Source organism: Gymnoscopelus braueri (genome assembly GCF_963280865.1).
Source record: "Gymnoscopelus braueri genome assembly, chromosome: 1".
NCBI lineage: Eukaryota > Metazoa > Chordata > Actinopteri > Myctophiformes > Myctophidae > Gymnoscopelus > Gymnoscopelus braueri.
The window spans coordinates 49,411,631-49,432,754 of NC_137603.1; the positions used below are offsets into that span (position 1 = coordinate 49,411,631).

The following is a 21,124-nucleotide window of genomic DNA, read 5'->3' on the forward strand; positions in this document are numbered from 1 at the left end:
AAGGGAAAACACAAGAGTCTGTGTTAATATAGCGTGCGTGCATGCGTGCGACCCGTGTGTGTACGTGAGATAGGTGAGTCATGGCAAATGAACGATGCAGAGTCCAGAGGGACGAAAAGATTAGATCACAGCTTTTTCCAGCACCATGCAGTCTCCCTACAGAATAAAACTGAAGGTCAACCGTGTATGTCAAGCATTTATTTTCTCCAAGTTCAAGTTTCCTTTACAGCATTGAAACATTGCTGTACAATATGGCAAAAATCTCCAGCTTACCTTTAATTTGTCTGCATGTATACTGTACATGGATGCACTAACGTGAAACTAATCAGTCCAGATCAGTGACTTACTGTATAGCGGAAAAGTGTATTCTAGTAACTGATATAGATGTTTTGCTGATAGACTATTTGCCAGAGACAGAGCCAGTCGTTTCTGATGAGTGCTCCATGTAATTGTGAGTAATTGGGCCTTAAAGTGGTCTTAGATTATTTCCCCACAAACTCATATACATGAACACGTCCCTCAGGGTCTGAATTAGTGTGTGTGTGTGTGTGTGTGTGTGTGTGTGTGTGTGTGTGTGTGTGTGTGTGTGTGTGTGTGTGTGTGTGTGTGTGTGCGTGTGCGTGTGCGTGTGTGTGTGTGTGTACGTACAGTACGTGTGTGGGTGCGTGCGTGCGGTGTTTGCTTTTGTGCTATTATAGAAACAGGTCCCTCCAGATATGGAGAGATTCTGCCACCAGATGCCACAAGACTTGATGAAAATAAGATTATTGACTGGATAACTGGATTGCACCTGCTGTGCACAGTAGGTCACAATAGAAATGCAATAGACGACAACAATCACGATAGAAATTTGCTATCATCAAAAACCGCTTCGAAATGATTGCAGTATGAGTATCACCGACCAGCCTCTGCTTTACATATAACACCCTGGTATAGCATAAAGTACAAATACAACAACAACCATCACAGCTGCCATATTCTAGCAAAATTATACATATTTTTTTGTTATCTTATATGACAGCTGTCACTCTAATGCAGTGGTTCCCAAACTTATTTGGGAACTTATCCCAAACTAGTGAACATAGCCGATCTACAAGCTCACAACACGTCGCGATGCGATGTGTTGTGTTGTGAGCTTGTAGTTCTGCCATTTTCACTACTTCTTAAAAGTATTTGTTCCCCTCTAATTAATGGAAAAAAAATTTATGGAATTCTTTTGAAAAACGTTTGAATTTGTTTAATTTTTACAAAAAATAAAGGGGTATTTTATCGCGACCCATAAACATTGGTCTGCGACCCACATATGGGTCCCGACCTACTGTTTGGGAAACAGTGCTCTAATGCATATAATATGCTAACATCATCTTGAGAAACACTTTTGTAAGTTGACAATATGTCATTTTTGTTGTCCGACGCGTGACACAAGATTTTGTAGTTTTGAAAGATGCAACGGAAGTATGGAGCAAGTGGTTACATGGATTATTGTATGTTATGTAATTCTTTGTTGAATAGTCTAACTCTGCTGATTTGGTATTCACAGTATACATTTATTTGACACCCTCATCCAGACAGCCATATCCAGAATCCAGAGAAAAATCTTGGATTCCTAGTAACACTATCAATACATCAACCAATACCAAAGAGGTTTAGAGCCATACTGGCCACACGATATTACTGTGATCCAAGAACAATAGCATAGCATTGCGGGGACACAAAGCAGGGACCCTAGCTCTCTCATTATAGAGACAAACAGCAGAGAAATCACAACCAGCTTTGGAACAAGCTGATCTCTCTGTGATTGCTTCAGAGCAGAACTGATTGGACATGACATTCAGTTCCCACCAGAGCCAAACGGTACCTAATAACAGCCCAGAAATGTCTATAAAATCATAGATTGATGTACCTACAGCAAGCAGCCGTGTTACAGTTAAGATAAAAATTCGATGTATTCCACTTGGGAAATGGTGTTGTGTCCACGTACATACAGCATAATATCTAAATAATGCTAAGCCTCCCATTCAATCTATACTTTATAATGTAGTAAGTGATGTTGTATCTTACAGTATACATAAACCATACATATATATTTAAATAGGGTTAACGTGTAGCAGATGTATAATGTATGTGTGTGGCATTACACTGTATATTTTATTAATTGGATTTCAAAGTGCATCATTTAGCAAGAAATGGCTGAATCAGATCTTTCTCAGTACCATAAATTGAGAAAGATATGACTGGAGCACACTGATCAATTCATAGCCTTTAATATGCTAACAAAATGCATTTTAGCGTGCATACCGTATGTGAACGTGGGCCAAACAAAACATCCTCTTAAGTCCCAGATTGCCTGACATATGACTGCAATATGCACACAAAACAGGAAGTATTTTGTACGTCATTATGCACAAGCAAACCATTGCTCTGGAGCTTCATATAAATCTCCTCTCCCCCAAAATGTGGTGATATAGACAACTCGATCAGTGCTACGTAAAGCATATTAGATTTACAATTTAAACACAGTGGAGCTGTTTGGCCCAAATAAAGAACTCATTCAGCGTAGCGATAGTTCATGTACTGTAGACACGGAAGGCAGGAGGTTTATGCTACGTTCACTCTCCCCCGGACCCCCTACCCCCCCCATTCATTCGTTAACGAGCTAATTCATACGTACTCCTACAATCAGTATGTTCAACCTCATTCTCATTCGCTACAACCTAACTCACACACGCCCTCATACCCATAGTGCATCTCAGGCGGTTCATTTAACCAGCATCTGATCACTGTTCATTCTATGTGCTTAGCTGTTTCAGCTGGTTGTACAGGTTTTCAAATTCCCTCCACCTCCCCGGCCTCCTCCCTGTGGCATTTAGTTTATATTGTTAATAGGTTGATTTTGTGGATTGTACTGTGGTTCTATGGATTGTACTTTGATATGTGGTAAATTAATTATGTATTGAAGGTTCAATGCCATGTTTATGTAAAACTGTATTTTATGCTCTGCTCTGGGGGTTTGTGATTTCAGATCTGTTGTCCTGCTTGCGCAGGTAAACTGTAATATCACATGAGCAGAGTCACACCGCCAAATCTGAATGCAATATCATTGCAGTAAATCGTTAATATTGCAGTAAATGGTTATATATGCAATATGGTAAGGTTAATAAATGGTATTGGTTATTCCTGAGCTGAAGTGTCTAAATGAAATCACGTTTCCTCTAATTAGCAGACTTACAGCCTATATAATCACACCTTTCTGAGTGTTTTTACATGTTTTTGTATTTGCATACTTTTATTGTTGTTTTCTATTCACTGTGAATAATGTGGTAGATGTATTTGGTCACTGGTTCATGCATTTCTCTCACCTTCTGGACGAATTATCCAACGAAACTGATACTTGTTGGGAGTATACTATATGTATGTATGTGCTTTATGCCTATGGCCAATTGTGGTAGGTGTCAAAATGTCTATTTTTGAATGAATTGATCAGTGTGCTCTAGTCTTCTTCTTTTTTTCTCCACTGTATCATCCTATAATTCTACAAAGCTCTGTGCGGTGTGCCCAGAATCTCTTCTGCCCGGTTCTCCTCAGTGGCTGGAGCAATTGATCTGCATTTGCACACAGCCATTGACCATTACCATGAGCACTGAACACCGAAGCCTGTTTTTCGCTTTCCCCAAATGTCAGCTGTTTATTTGCGTTTTTGTGTTCGCTGGCTCCCGGGTTGCCAAATAATGTGCGTCAAACAAGCGCCGGTGTTGCCACATCCGTGAAACAAGTGTGGGTGCTCATATACCCCGATGGATATGGTCTAGTATTATATAATTTAGATGTCTTAATACTTACAGCTGGCCAACTTGTTACAGTTGTGACCGTGTCTGAAATACTGGGGGTTTTCCACCACAGGGATGCGGGTCATCCCTATGACAACGGCATCCGCACCTCCTTCCAGGGAACACGGGGTTATGATACCATGGTTGACGTGATGAAGAGGACTGGCAGAGTCTTCTTCACCACTGATCACAGCCACAGGACCTGGAGAGAAGTAACAGGAAAAGGAAGACAAAGAGGATGATTCGGTCAGCAAGTTAGACAATTCTAACAATTAACATTAAGCACATTTAGACACAATTCAATCACACCACCATCTAAAACACTGATTATGGGAATAGTGATGCAATTAGTTTTACCCAATTATATTGGGTAAATGACAATCTGACAGCCTCCTTTGGCAGCATGGTGTCACACGACTTCTCAAAAGTAGGGTCCCGGGAACCCCCGGGGTCCTTGAGGGGGTTCTAGTGCTGGATTTCGATACATGTATACATATATGGGCATATCGGTTGGATCGGCAGTTCTGGACAAGCGCACATCTGAACTACTCTACGGTGGGCACTGGGCACCGCATTCCCTCGAGTCCTTGCCGATGCGTGTGCCAAGTTTTAAGTCGGTCAGTCCCATATATGCGCATGACCATATGGGCATGTGGTCGGATCTGTGGCTCTGGACAACCACATCTCCATATATACCTATATGGGCATATCAGGTTTGTTTGTCTGAGCCATAGTGACGGGCCATGGTCCGTCCGCCGGCCGGCCTTCCCATTAGTCAATTTTAATATAGGATGGGGTCTCTACAAAACCTTTTCAGATGGGTTTCCGCGGCCTAATACATTTGAAGCACTGCTATAGAGGAGGGAAGGATGCTAAATGTTCTCCCTTTCTGCCCAGGAAACACTTTTTCAATTGATTCAATATTGCATTCATATTTCAGTGGGCATGTCTGCCCTTTGCCCCGTGCACTTCTGATGCCAGCGTGAACTGTATAGGTTTGAGGAGTATTACTACTCTGGCTCACAGCATCACGTCCTTCTTATTCTCTCTTTCACATGCGCGCGCACGCGCACACGCACGCACACGCACATGCGCGCGCACGCGCACACGCACGCACACGGAGGAAGAGAGAAAGAGAGGAGGGAAGGAGGGAGAGAAAGAAAGAGGGTGGAAAGGATGGCAGGAAGAAGCATGTCTGCCCTTTGCCCCGTGCACTTCTGATGCCAGCGTGAACTGTATAGGTTTGAGGAGTATTACTACTCTGGCTCACAGCATCACCTCCTTCTTATTCTCTCTTTCACATGCGCGCGCACGTGCATGCGCACACGCGCACGCACACACACAGACACAGACACACACACAGACACACACACAGACACACACACACACACACACACACACACACACAGACACACACACACACACACACACACACACACACACACACACACACACACACACACACACACACACACACACACACACACACACACACACACACACACACACACACACACAGCTTTCCTTCCTTTGATCAGCCACAGTCAAACAGTGTTTGACTGTCAGCCGTGCAGCCTCTCTTGTCATCAGCAGGGTCAAAGTCAACACAGCAAAGCACAACTTCAATCTAAACCGAAAGGAATGGAACAAAATGGAGGAGGAGAGGGAAGGGAGGATGGGAAGAGTTGGAGGAATCAGGGAGAAATAAAAGCCAGAGGGAAGGAAGGAAGCAAAGACGGAGGAAGAGAGAAAGAGAGGAGGGAAGGAGGGAGAGAAAGAAAGAGGGTGGAAAGGATGGCAGGAAGAAAGGGGCAGAGCTGTAATCGATATGAGGGAGTTAATAAAGGAATAAAGGAATGTGAAGGAAGATGTGTGTTAAGGGCACTGAAGTTGTGTGTGTGTGTGTGTGTGTGTGTGTGTGTGTGTGTGTGTGTGTGTGTGTGTGTGTGTGTGTGTGTGTGTGTGTGTGTGTGTGTGCGTGTGTGCGTGTGTGCGTGTGTGTGTGTGTGTGTGTGTGTGTGCGCACGTGCGTGTGAAATCAGGAAATAATGCGTTTCGCTACAGCTGGGCACTATGGAAAAACCAGTGGGGAAGTAGATCCTGACACCAACCTATTAAACACACTGATGTATTTATTCATTGATTGAATAAGTGCATGAGTAAATAAGGGCCTATTTGAAGCTAGGAAAACAGTGCTGTGTATAGCTTTGGCAATGTAAACGTATGTTTTCTCATGCCAATAAAGCCCTTTGAATTGAATTGAATTGAATTGTATAGGGCTGTGTTCATTCCAACCAAAACACGTATGGCTGACTCTCATCCTGGCTGACAGTGTGTTCATTAGTGCAATCAACTGATGAAATGATTAGTTAGAATGAAGACCTCCACATTTCAACTCTCAAGTTTATTCGTAAATGAATACCCGACTTCATCACGCAAGAGTGTCGCACAAAAGTGGTGAAAATAGCAGATCTGCAAGCTCACAACTACACGCTGTGAGCTTGTAGATCGGCTATTTTTGGGCGGTGTAGCCGCCCCTATAAGTGGGATTGGGACACCTCATAGTATTAGTTTCCTGCACTGTGATTGGCCCACTTGGCCCACTTTCCTGCACTGTGATTGGCTAGCGAGACAAATGATGACATTAATAACCTATAAATAGGATTATGCACTTCCAAAAAACTTTTTTTGGAAGTGAGCTTCCATCACTATGATGACCACTGTGATGACCACACCGCCCACTTCACACTGGGTGTGATTTTTACTGTTTTAAAATGTTTTAAAAAATAATTATAAAAAAGGAACGGTTTTGGACGTAAGGTTTCCACCCGACAGCAATGATATATTCAGACCTCCATGGGACATCATTGGGTCACCAATTTTATGTAATGTTACACTCATTTATTATCTATAAGAAAATGTTTCACTCTCCTATTGTATTCTTTGACATTATCTGGAAGTTACAGATTGCCCTGATGTGTGGACTTAAATGTGGGATCTTGCCAAAGTAGGATAAAAAAAACAACACAAAGAAACATAAAGACCCAATAATCCTGCCAATTGATCCAGTTCTGATTGCAACCAGGTGGTGGTGTACTGTATGGGGTGTACCGTTGAACACACTCAGCCAGTCACTATTATTAAGATGTTTCAGGAGTACGCCACAAAATGCAGACAAACAGAGCCAGGGCAAGTTCAAACAATGACTTAATTAATTAAACAAACAACAGGCTGCTGAGTGCATCTTTCATTCCAACCAAACGCTACAGCCCCCCACTCTCCCCCCACCCCTGCTGGCAGCTAGGATGTTCATTAGTGAAATCAACTGTTGTAATGATGAGTTGGAATGAAAACCTGAATACATTCAGACCTCTGTGGGACATCAGTGGGGCACCAGTGCATCCTACATCAAACAAGAATATTTATTGGATATATAAAAATCTGGAAATAAATTTCACTGGAAATTAAATTCACTCACCACTTAGTTATGAGTCAGTAAAGGATATTACAAAGTCAAACTACAGTTGGCAAACCTAGTTCAGCTGGACCTTCGATTCGGTTATTGTAACAGTTATTTGAGATGTATTGCCATTTTAAGTGGCAGTATGTGTTGAGGTATGGTGAGCAAGCAGACAGTGTGTGTGCACGGGGCACACAGTGTGGGACACTGTGATGTGTGTGCCCCCCCAACCAGTGTGGACTCACATGGGGTCTTGCCAAATATTAAAAAAAAATAGCTGCAAGAAGCAATACAGGGGCCAAGGAATGCAACAGGAAATGTGGAAAATGTAATATATCCAACAAGCCATAGAAACAGAATGGATTGAACTTGAGAGAAAGGAGCCTGTACATTTAACAAATGATTATTCAAAACAGCTGAGCAGAGTGCTGAGGGATTGTGGATATTGTATCTCTCTGTATTGTGTTGCTTATAATGCAGATTTCAAACGTGTGTCAAAAATGCAGTTATCATGACAAAGGTTTGCAAATGTTTGTACTTCATCTAGACAACACAGATGGATTATCTCATTCTAATTAGGCTTTTGCATTTTATCACCATAGCGACAATGTGGTTAGTCGGCTTCATATTCCGTCAGTGGATGTTGGGGGTGCCCTTCTCCCACTGTAAGAAGTTAACTTTAAGCCTAAAATATAAAATAACCTACGTAGCACTGCCATTTTGTTTACACATGTCAATATTAAAGGTCATTGTGCTGTTTATAATAATAATAATAATAATGACCGTAAATTATTCCAACAGGGGAAACTACTGATCAGCTTGACCGCTTGACAGCTTGTAATCTGACAAATTGGCAGAATAAAACATTTGGTAGCTCTAGAAAGCAGCAAAACATTATACACAAATCTTTAATAGTCCACATTAATGTAACTGTAAATGTGAATAGATGTGTATAACAATCATGTTAGTGAGTTCAATTTACACGTATTATTTTGTGAATTGGCGTAGGCTAATATGGCTGGAAATGTTGAGCCAATCAGCTACACAAATTTGAGTTTCACACTGTTTTCTGGCAATAAGGTCCGGCTGCAGCCTGGAAAACTGATAAAATGAAGGCGCTCTGAAAAGTGATGTAGATCTAAAGACATTTGGATAATTGAGATTTTGAAATGGTGTTTCTGTTCATAACAATTAGAAATGATAACAATTACGTTTCCGTTTTCTTTTTAGTTTTCCAAGAAAAACATTGTTTGTTTCCAGTTTTCATTTCCATTGCTCAAACGGGTTCGGATCCCTGACTAGTCATCCTTTTGTGTCATGCTAAATAAATATTATTGGTGCACTGTCAACCAGCCAGGCATAATTAATCATGTTAAAATACAGCCGGCCGACTTGGCGACTTCCCTCTTATTTGTGATCTAATCTCTGTTCTGTTCTGGTGGCAGGAAGTTGAGTCATTCTTTCAAAAATGGGAATTTGTTTATCTTGCCAATGCCAACTATGGAATGAATGACTTTCCTGCTCGACTTTAGTCTTCTACTCGGTGCAATTACCTAAATGTGTGTGGGGACTGGAGGAATTAATTGGCATAATGACAAAAATTGGGGAGAAAAAGGGGTAAAAAATTATTGGCTACTCTAAATTTAGGGGGAAAAAATAAAATAAATATATATAATTTGTATGAGTGCTCTTAAAAACATCTATTTTATTTATTTAGTAGAAACATCCAGTCATCATGTGTAATAATTAACATCTAGAAATGTAATGGAACACCTAAATCTAAAAGGAAGTGTGTCGTGTGTGTATTGCGGCGTGAGGGTTTTGGCAGAAACATACTTTTCACAGCACTGCTGTACAGGCTGTCACTCACATTCAGTAGAAACTGTCAGGAAATGTTGAACTGAAAACGATTCATACCCTCATTCACTTGAAAAGAAGAAATGGAAAAATAAAACTAGGTCTAAATACAATTTAATAAATTGTATTCATTATCCTCGCCAGGCCGGAATGGCCAAAGGCGAGGGATTTATGTTTTCGCTCCTGTGAGTCTGTCCGTCTGTGAACAGCTAATATCGGGCACCACTGGACCGATCGGTGTGACACCTTGCATGCACACTCCCGGGAGGCCAAGACAGAACCTCCATCCCAGATGTTTCAAATTACTCCTACAGATTTCAAACTTCACACCAGTACACATGATCTCTACAGTCATGTGATCAAGACGTATCTGTCAGATTTCACTCCATTCTGATTGGCTACTGTTAGCTTCCAAACTTTGCGGGAGTGGCCCGTTTTGCACAAAATGCCACAAATCATAAGCGTCTGATTGAAATGCCACCCTGAATTTCAAATCGGTCTCATGGTGATGCTATAACAGGCCGATTCTAGTTTTGGCCTAAAACTCAAGAACCGTGGGTCATACAATCGAAATTATTTCCCCCCTGGATTCCTTGGATCATTACGTAACCACCTAAATAGGCCACAGTCATTTTCACATGGCAAGATTTTCCTCCCTGTTTTATTTTTTAAATTATTTTTGCAAAACACTGTTTGCTACTACTCTTACAGATTTTGAAAAAACCTCTACCACGTTGGTACACCTTATAGTAATGTGATCAAAATGTACTGATCAGATTTTTCAGATTCCATTGCAATTTACTACTACTACAATTGGCTTTCAAAGTTTACCGGAGGGGCCCGTTTTGCACAAAATGCCACAAGCACCACTGAAATGATTGGCGTGAGACTTGAGACTTTGCACACACTCCAATCTTATCTAGCATTGTATTGGCCCCTCATTATAATTGTCTTGGTCATACCACCTACAACACAGACACATGTTGTTGTTTTAGTATGTTTGTTTTTTTGTTTTTGTTTTCAACTTAATTAATCCCGGTAGGTTCACTGAGAACCAATGCTCTTTTCCAGCAACACACTCCCACACTCATACAGTTATACACACTACAATCACGGTCTTATACTGTCGTTGAATAATTGGCTACATGACATTTATATCACTTAATTATGAAGATAATCAGATCTGTTATTGTTGTTACAGGGAAATGCAGCCACGGGCAAATGTTAACAATGATGCTATTTATTATTTCTTTGTTTGAAATAACCCATTGCTTCTTTTCTCTTAAGTGAACCATAATGAGCGTTAAACACTTTTATTTGTATTACACAGAATCTTAAATCTGAAAAAGAAAGAGGAAAAAAAGGAAACTGATATAATCCCCAGAGATAACAACACTCCTAGTCTACACTCCATGGGAGATGGAGGTTCTTCTATGTATAATGACGCAGTGAAGGAGGGTACTCGTTGGACTTCTGAACATTCTGAACATTGCATTGTGTGTTGAGTCCTGAGAAAGACCCAGAAAGAGTGTTTATTGTGTGAAGATAGTTTGAGTTCACTCAGCACACCAAATCACGTCACATCACCATGCAAAAGATAGAAATTTCTCTGGGAGCAAACATCTCTTTTTTAAGATTAACTTAGATTTTTAGTAGAAAAGAATAATGTGGGTAAAATGCTACCTTCCTATTTCCCTTTCAAAATTTCAATCACAGCGATACTATCGTCTAGACCAGAGAAAGTTGACAGAGCAACTTTTAAAGCAGCACTCTGGGTCACTCTTGGCTACACACAATCACACCTACATTAAATTATCACCTGTACAACCACAGTCATCTACAGCTGGCTACTGTGAAGTTTCCAGTACAAGCCTAGTTGTTCACTGGGAGCTGACCAGTACAACCACCGTTTCCTACTGCTGGCCAATTAACAGCTACCAAGTCGTAACTGGGTCATTAATACAGCAGACATCAACACAAGGAGAGGATGGAGTTCCTCACTCGCTCAGAGTTTCTCAGATGGTTAGAGATTAAAACCAGAGACTTTCCAGTCAAAGACGACTTTTCTAACATCTAATCTGCCTCCTTCCATCTCTAAAGCTGTGGTAAGAGGACACAGAACCTTTGTGCTCTGATGTGATCCTGCAGTTTGAAGGTGCATTTGCTAATTCACCCCAAAACCAATTGATCACCTTGACATTTACCTCATCTGTTTGTCAGAGTTCAGAGGTCAGACTAATTTATTCTGCAGAGAGGCAGCGGGACAAATAGAGACATAGAAAGAGAGACAGAGAGAGGCAGAAAGACATGGCATACAGACAGAACAGATGACGGAGCAGTGAGACAGTGAAACAAGCAAGACTTGCATACAGATGGCCGTGAGATACAAACAGACAGAGAGACAGAGGCAAAGAGACAAAGAGAGGGCCTTCATCTCCTGTGGAGTTAAACTGATGTATTTCATTAAGAGATTGTCAGAGTGCTTTGACCAGGGAGCCCCTCTGAGAGCCTGGGGCTTTGATGATGAATTACCCACAGCATATGGTTATTATGGATTACATTATACTGAACCATATATCACATGCAGCGTGAATACAGGGCAATATACCACTGCACTACAAAGACAAAGAACAGCACAAGCATCGCTGGTCTAGTAAAATGGATAGTGCATCGACTGGAGTGATGAATCAAGAGAGCACATTAATATTAGGATTATTGCTAGATATATCACAAACCCACAGGATATAATACAGTGAAACTACTACTGCTACTGATTCAGGTATACGTGAATGAGAATGCACGTCTGAACACACACACGCACGCACACGCGCACACACACACACACACACACACACACACACACACACACACACACACACACACACACACACACACACACACACACACACACACACACACACACACACACACTCACTGACCGTCAGTCAGTGACGCTTTCATTTCTTTAAAGCAGTTGTTAATGATGCTTGGGATCATTTTATGATTTGTAAATATTTGATTTTACAAACTTACAAACTATTTAGTATTTCCATCCCATATATCTGAACACGCATGCAGATCGAAAGACAAACATGGGAAAATCCCAGCAAAGCTGCTGCCTGTCACAATGAATGAGGGAAGACAAGAGCAGCCGATGGTAAAGCCACAGGTAGTAATTGGCTCTCTCAGTGCCCTGCTCTGTCTGATGCACTATTAACACACTGCCTTACATTACAGTATGTGTACTGTACATCTGTTTGACAGCAACTTTCCACATTGGAAAGGTGCAACACAAACACATTGATTATCATTATTATCGTTCTTCAAAATAATTACAATAATGATGTTTTATCAGTAATATTAGTAGCAGAAGTGGTATTACCTTTATTTTAAAGAATTCATACAGTAAAATGGTTCTACTGATAAGCGTGGCAGTGACGAGGGCTGCACAACTTTTCACTCACATGTAGAAATCTTAAACATCACTCATTTCTTATAGAATGCAAAAACAGATGGAGAACCATTTGTCCTAGGTCACCTTTACACCGTCTCCCTCTCAGCATTCCTGCTGTCTGTCTCTCCTACACTGTCTCCCTCTCAGCTTCCCTGCTGTCTGTCTCTCCTACACTGTCTCTCTCAGCATTCCTACTGTCTGTCTCTCCTGTACTGTCGCCCTCTCAGCATTACTACTGTCTCTCCTACACTGTCTCCCTCTTAGCTTTCCTGCTTTCTGTCTCTCCTACACTGTCTTTCTCTCAGCATTCCTACTGTCTCTCCTACACTGGCTCCCTCTCAGCTTCCCTGCTGTCTGTCTCTCCTACACTGTCTCCCTCTCAGCTTCCCTGCTGTCTGTCTCTCCTACACTGTTTCCCCCTCAGCATTCCTAATCTCTCCTACACTGTCTCCCTCTCAGCTTCCCTGCTGTCTGTCTCTCCTACACTGTCTTTCTCTCAGCTTTCTAAACTGCCTGTCTAAATTAAAGAAGAAATACAAAGGGCAGTTGATTGCCCACTGGCCTTTTAATCAACAAGACAAGCAAGTCAATGGCAAACACACACTAAACTCATTAGGAACAAAACAAACTATTATTCCTCACAGCTGAACAGTCTACACCCAGAACGTGTATTAGATTTATTCTCTGGTGACTTTCTATTTCTTTCAACATTTCTTGGTTCATTCTTTCCTTCCTACTTGCTTATTGGTGTTTCTCCCATTCATCATCCCTTCCTTCCGAGTTACTTATTTTCTCTCTTCCCCAATTCCTTGTTCAGTCAGACACTTTCATCAGGATTAACCATTTATTGCACTGATATTGCATTCAGTTTGGCGGTGTGACTCTGCTCCTGTGATAATACAGATGATCTGCGCAAACATGACACAGAATCTGAGATCACAAACCCCCCAGAAGCAGAGCCTCAGAGTTACTGTAAATGATCATAACATTGAATCCTTCAAGGGTTTAAGTTAAGATACATATAACATCAATAATCCACAGAATCATACATTTAACACAGTGAAGAAATAAAATGTCACAGGGAGGAGGCTGGGGAGGTGCAGTATGTGTGATCACTGACAGGGTGCAGGAATGGTGCTGTGATCAATGCTGACTTGCTGAGCATATAGAATGAAGAGTGAACAGTGTTCTGCTTAAGAAAGACCGCGTAGAATGAACCATTAGGATTGAGAGCGTATTGTGTTAGCTTGTTAGGAATGAGAATGAATGGAGATTGAGTGAGCTGGAGAACAGTGTGACTGCCATGCCTGCTCGTCACCATGCTCGTTTTGTGTGACCCTAAAACCTTATTTCCTTTCATCCTCCCTAGTTCTACCTACCTCCATTGTTCATTGTTTTCTCACATATTGTTTTCCCTCATAGTTCTATGCTTCCTTCCATCCTTGCCAGTAATTATTTCCTGTTGTTCATTCGTTTTGCCTGCCTGCCTGCCTGCCTGCCTGCCTGCCTGCCTGCCTGCCTGCCTGCCTGCCTGCCTGCCTGCCTGCCTGCCTGCCTGCCTTCCTTCCTTCCTTCCTTCCTTCCTTCCTTCCTTCCTTCCTTCCTTCCTTCCTTCCTTCCTTCCTTCCTTCCTTCCTTCCTTCCTTCCTTCCTTCCTTCCTTCCTTCCTTCCTTCCTTCCTTCCTTCCTCCCTCCCTACTCTCTCCTACACTGTCTCCCTCTCAGCTACCAATCCTTCCTTCCCATTTTCTTTTACCCTGTTGAGTTCCTTCCTTCCTCCCTAGTTAGCCATGAGGAACTGTGACAAACACTAAGCAGCCATGACAGTCAATATTTATGGTCCCTGTGTGAATGTAGGCTGTGGAGAATTTATAGTTGCCACACAAAACGTCTGCTGTGCATTCTCTGCACTGCAGGGTAAGGCACAGTGAGGGTAGGGCAGTGAGAGAGGAGGGACAGAAAAAAAGGTTGTAAATCGTTCATGTTGACTAACGTACTGTATGCACTCTTAAAATCAAGCGTCTATCTTACTGATTGTCTCTCATCCCATATGCCACATTACTTTATTGAATTCTTCTCCATTCATTCACATTACCAGTACTGCTACTCTATAGGAGCAGCTCTTATGAACTGGAATGTACAGGTGCTGTTATGTGGCCACTGTGAGATGAATACATGTTGAAGACTCTGCTTCTGTATGTTGTCAATATGAACAGGAATATATACTGGAGACTCTGCTCTGTTGTCAATATGATCTGGAATATATACGGGAGACTCTGCTATGTTGTCAATATGATCTGGAATACATACTGAAGACTATGTTGTCAATATGAACTGGAATATATACTGGAGAGTCTGCTATGTTGTCAATATGATCTGGAATATATACGGGAGAGTCTGCTATGTTGTCAATATAAACTGGAATTTATACTAGAACTGGTGAACTGTCCTCTGACCACTGACTTGGCTGACTGGGGTGCCAAAAAGAGATTCAAGGACTCTCTCAGGAAATCCCTCCGTGCCTGCAACATCAATGAGCAGCAGTGGTCTGCACTCGCCTCAAACCGTGAGACCTGGGCGAAATACCATCCAGCAAGCTGTTTCCTCCTTCAAGAGTAACCATCGGACCGATATTGAAGAGAAGAGGAAAAGAAGGAAAAACCGTAATGCAGCACCAACATTTCCTTGCAGCCGCTGTGGCCGAGTCTGCCTGTCCCGAATCGGCCTCATCAGTCACCAGCGAGCCTGCAGCAGACGTGGGTGTCCACCTTCCTAGATCTTCGTTCGCCAAGCCAAGCCATGATATAGTAGAGGCGCTGTTATGTTGTCCTTGTGTTTCGTAGCGTTTATTTGCAGTTTAACGGGTCAAAGATGTGACACATTTTGGCGGTTACGAGAACAAACCCCTGACGGTCATGTACAGTCCCCCGCCCTATAAATGCTCCCACCACAACTTCCACTTATGTACCCATAAGCAAGGCACATCACCTCAAGCTGCTCCCGTAGTACCGCTCCACTGCCAAAAGTAGTTGTAGCCTGTAGTTGTGCTGGGCAGCTCCCATGTGTGAATGTGTGTAATGGAGTGAGTGTTAAGTGTTACTCTAAGTGCTACTTCCACCCTGGTGTCTCTAATTTTGTCATTATGGGTGAAAAAAAAATATATATCAACATAAAAAATATCAAAATAAAAATACTGAACACATGATTAAATCGGAGCTCCTAGCAGAAGTTCAGGAGCAGGACCACACCACCAATCAAGTCACTTCCGTCCACATATTAGTGCTCACCTAATCTCTCAAGAACAGATCCATCGCTGCGCTTGGATCTGCACATTGGCTACAAGTGGGCGTGCCTTCAGATCAGGAGGCAGGCCGCGCTTTACCCAATCTAATGTAGTGGGCGGGATTTACATGTGTGCGGCTCGTTTCCCACTGGAAACAAACCGAAACTCATTTAACAATAGCGTCCTCGGAGCCGACAAAACCACGCAAAGTTAGTAACATTTTAACTTGCTCTTTCATCATAGAAACAAGTGGGCTTATAACCAAAACGATCCATGTTCTTTGGGAGAAATGGTGTTAGTGTTCCGTGGAGAGATATTGTTAGTGGGAATGAAAACATTATGCGCACCACCGGAAGTGGAGGGCTAAGGGCAGACCGAAACCCTGGTTTCCCGTGAGCATTGGTTCTCCGTACAGCTCAGCCCAGAGTCAAATGGTCAAGTGAAAAACAGCAGAGGGCGCTGTTTTTCCTTTTTATTTGACGATGGGTTCCCAGATTGGTGCTCAGTGCTCACCTAACCCTATATTGCCCCCATCTTCGATCTCGCATTCTGTGATCAAGATGGTCAGTGATTTCTCAGATGCCATTCCAATTGGCAACGATTGGTTTTCAAGTGGCATTTCTTCCTCGGCCTAATGGGAATGTGCGTGCATTCATGATTTGAGGCATTTTGTTCAAAACAGAGCACTCCTGCAAACTTTGGAAGACATTTTTAGCCAATTAGGATGGAATATGAAAAATCTGAAAGACCCGTTTCGTTTAATGACTTTAGAGATACTGTGTAGCGATTTGTGTGATTTTTGGACAAAATCTGTAGGAGTACTGTCAAAAAATATGTTTTGCACAAATCGGCCTCCTGGTGGCGCTATAAAAGGGCCATGAGAAATATTTGGGGCAGAGGTTCTGAATTGGCATCCAGGGAGTGTGTGTGCACAGTTTCGCTGCGATCAAGCCAACGGTGCCGGAGATTTGCTTGTCACAGACGGACGGACACACGGACACACGGATGGACGGACAGGGTGAAAAACATACTCTCTCGCCATGCCTTTCGGCCTGGTGGAGACAATAAATGAAAACATTTATCGAAAAAACATGGCCCCCTCACATATTGGGAGGGCAGTATGAGTCATCAGAACCAAGGACGGGTGTTTTGAATCTATGAAATCGATGAATCTATCATGGTTAAAATGGAGTTTGAAGTTACAATGGGTTTGTATAGGAAGGGGGTGTGTCTGATAAAATGAATATCAAATATCTAAATACTGAATCAAGCAACTTAAAAAAAATCTGGGGGGCTCACAAAAGCCAGAGTAGATAATAAATTGACCCAAAAAAATGGTTATGGTTAAAGCTGCTGCGACTTCCATCTTGAAGGACAACTTATTACCATGAAGGACACGGAGGATTTCCTTACATCCTAAACAACCACAGCAACAGCATTCTATTATTATCTGCTCTGAATCTTTAACGACAAATTGAAAAGGCTGAAGTGGATCCACAGACTGTGTGAAAGATGTCTGAAGCCTGTTGTGTTGCACTCCCAGGGTGGTGTCATCACTGCACACCAATTCAATAGATTGTTATGGTGGCAATGACACTGGAAACTGCTCTGGAATCATAAACATTGTGTGTCTGTGTGTGCGTGCGTACGTACGTGCACACACATATGCACATACTACAGAAAGACATGCAATCATGTACGCACGCACGCACGTGTGTGCGCGCACACACACACACACACACACACACACACACACACACACACACACACACACACACACACACACACACAACACACACACACACACACACACACACACACACACACACACACGCACACACACAGTTACACATTGAGCCAGACACACTCTCAGATGTCATATTTCTTGTGGTGCTATGAGAGACTGAATGGTCGACCAGACCCTGAGCAAGTGGCACAGAGAGCAGTAAATCAACATAGGAGAGAGAGAGAGAGAGAGAGAGAGAGAGAGAGAGAGAGAGAGAGAGAGAGAGAGAGAGAGAGAGAGAGAGAGAGCTAGACAGACAATCAGACAGACAGACATAGCAACACTCAGTCAGACTCCAACAAAATGGTGTCCATTATTGTGACCACCGGGGACTAATCAGAGGAGAGGTGGGAGACAGGAAGATGAAGGGTGGGTGAATGTATTCATTAACTAACTTTGATGAGGGAAAGGCTTGCAAAGTTGTCACAGTCCAACGTGTCACAAGAGTGTACTGCTACGCCTCAACAACACAGGACAAGGTTGTAAATGACTGACGCGACCGCGCGCACACACACCACACACACACACACACACACACACACACACACACACACACACACACACACACACACACACACACACACACACACACACACACATATACATAGCCTGGGAAAGCAGACAAAATCTGCCAGTGCAAAAAATAAACGCCCTGGGCAGATTAGTCTGGCCCAACTCGGGTGTGATTGGATTTCGCAGTTTTGGCACCAATCAAGGCTCATTATGCAAATATGGGGCGGATTTATCACCAGAGGCATTTTTTATAAATCCGCCCCTTGGAAATGCAGGTTCCACACAGGACATTTCCAGACTAATATCTACGCAGTGATATTAGTCTGGCCATGCCAGGCTGTACACGTCTACAGTATGTGCAGAGACAAGGCTGTGTCCTCTCTATCACACCCTATTACCTTCCTACCTTTTTCCCCCTAGCCCAATCTCTGTCTCCATCTTATTTTTGCCCCGATTTTTCTCTCTCATCTCTTCTGCTTTTACCCTGTCCATCCCTCCATTTAGTATGTTCCCCCCTGTATATTTCTCTCTCTCTCTCTCTCTCTCTCTCTCTCTCTCTCTCTCTCTCTCTCTCTCTCTCTCTCTCTCTCTCCTCTCTCTCTCTCTCTCTCCTCTCTCTCTCTCTCTCTCTCTCTCTCCTCTCTCTCTCTCTCTCTCTCTCTCTCTCTTCAGTCCCAGGGTCTTTGGTTCTTCTGCAAAGTGACAGTTATTTTGAAGTTGAGCTGTCTTCTCCAGTCATACCTGGACCCAAATGATGACAGACCCAGATACTACTTTACAGTTTTACATTTTTCACTCTTTTATCTCGACTCTCTCAACTAGAGAGATTGGAATGCTTGCTTAAGGACACACTGACAGCAGATGAAATGCAGCCGTTTTGGGGGCAGAAATGGTCTGTTAGTTGCATTTGGCTGCAGACACCCCATCTGAAAATATTGTGTGCCAGGGACACCTATGCAACAATTTGTGTTGTTAACATCTTTCAAAAATATTCACAATATTTCAATTTCTTTCGAGATTTTTTGAAAATAGCAGATCTACAAGCTGACAAAGCGTCACGATGCGACTCGTTGTCTGCGTGTAGATTGGCTATTTTCAAATAGGTCATGTATATAGGGTTAAAGTGGTTAAACGGATTTTCAAGCTATATTAACTCATTTTGCTGGGACCCCCTGGAACCCCTCAAGGACCCCTGAGGGTCCCCGGAAACCCACTTTGAGAACCACTGCTTTAGGTTGGTGTTTGAGGAAGGCCTACTGGGTGTATGTGTTTATGTCTCTGTGTGTGTCGAGGGACTAATTAAAATAGATAGACGAGCCCCCCACACACACACACACACACACACACACACACACACACACACACACACACACACACACACACACACACACACACCACACACACACACACACACACACACACACACACACACACACACACACACTCAAGTCAACCTTCACGCTCCCCTGCCTAATGCCATCTATGCATACAGCATATCATCCTCTTTTATTATAACTGCTGGAAAGAGAAAGTGAGATTGCAAGTGAGAAGTGAGAGCACAATATAGAGACGAAGAGATGCTTATGGCGTAATAAAGCTGTAATGAGCCTTTGGATGGAATTGTATCCATTGCGGAAGAGATGCGGGGATATGCTTTATAATACATGCAAATATATGCATCTGGTCACACATAAGGTGCCTGAATGCAGCAAAGGGTGCAGGTAACATTGAATTATTTTACCTGTTTTGAGGTATCACTTGCTTAGATCGAACAAACAGTTTTTGAAACTACAGCTTATTGAAGTATGTGTTTCTGAAAACTGAAGTTCTAAGATCTATAGGCTCACAACGTATCACGTTGCGGACGCTTTGATTCATTTTCAAGTGGATTTGGGGATAGCTGTTTTTAAAGGACCATACCGGTGGTCTGGTATGTTTTGTTCAGTGACTGTGTTTGCTTCTGGGCGATTGAAAATTCCCCCGCGGGATCAATAAAGGTATCTATATATCTATGACTGGCTGTTCTTATGACCTAATGAATGTCTCAGGATCAAAGCATTGTGTTTCCCAATAAACAAACCTTGACCTTTTGCATTTATAGACGGTGTGCAGGTTTTTTGGTCTCCGCCAGGTGGAAAGCGTGGCAGAGACTATGTTTTTGCACGTTTTTGCACTATGTTCGTCCGTCCGTGTGTCTATGACTATTTCACTGTCTGTGACCAGCTAATCTATGGCAACGTTGGGCCGATGGCAGCGAAACTGTGCATGCACACTCCCTGGATGCCAGAGCAGAACTTCTGCCCCGAATGTTTTAGATCGGCCTGTTATAGTCATTAAACGAAACGGGTCTTTCATATATTTTTTCCTATTCCATCCTGATTGGCTAAGATTGGCTTCCAAAGTTTGCAGGAGTGCTCCGTTTTGAACAAAAAAAATTGCACACATATTGCCACTAGGCCGAGGAAGAAATGTCACTTGAAAGTTTTCAAATCAACCTCATGGTGGAGCAATAACAGGCCGATTCGCATTTTTACCTATAACTGCACCAATCTGCATTCCCTACATTTTTCACATCTGCCTTTTATAGCGCCACCAGGAGGCCGACTTATGTAAAACATTTTTTTTTTATATTACTCCTTCAGATTTTATCAAAATTTCACGCAAATCGGTACACATGTTCTCTATCGTCATGTGATCAAGACGGATGTTTTTTTTAATAACATTTTTCATATTCCATTCTGATTGGCTAAGATTGACATCTATGCCGCACATCATGAACGCAGCGTCCGATTGCGGTGAAACTTTGAATGCACATTCGCACTACGTTGAGGAAACAAATGCCACCCTATTGACAATGCCCTATTATAGATTTTTGCTAAACATTTTGTTTTACTTTTATTACTCCAAAAAATTTTGTCCAAACATCACGCAAATCGGTACACAT

General features: G+C 42.5%; 1 protein-coding gene across 1 annotated transcript in view; it reads right to left on the reverse strand.

Moving 5' to 3' along the window:
- Positions 1 to 21,124, reverse strand: part of ntrk3b (neurotrophic tyrosine kinase, receptor, type 3b) — a gene marked incomplete at both ends in the record, with an annotated part of 300,643 nt that overhangs the window by 47,953 nt on the left and 231,566 nt on the right. The window contains one exon of the mRNA XM_080434874.1: positions 3,841 to 4,029. Within this exon, the coding sequence (XP_080291000.1) occupies positions 3,841 to 4,029 (189 nt within the window). The remainder of the gene's footprint in view (positions 1 to 3,840; positions 4,030 to 21,124) is intronic.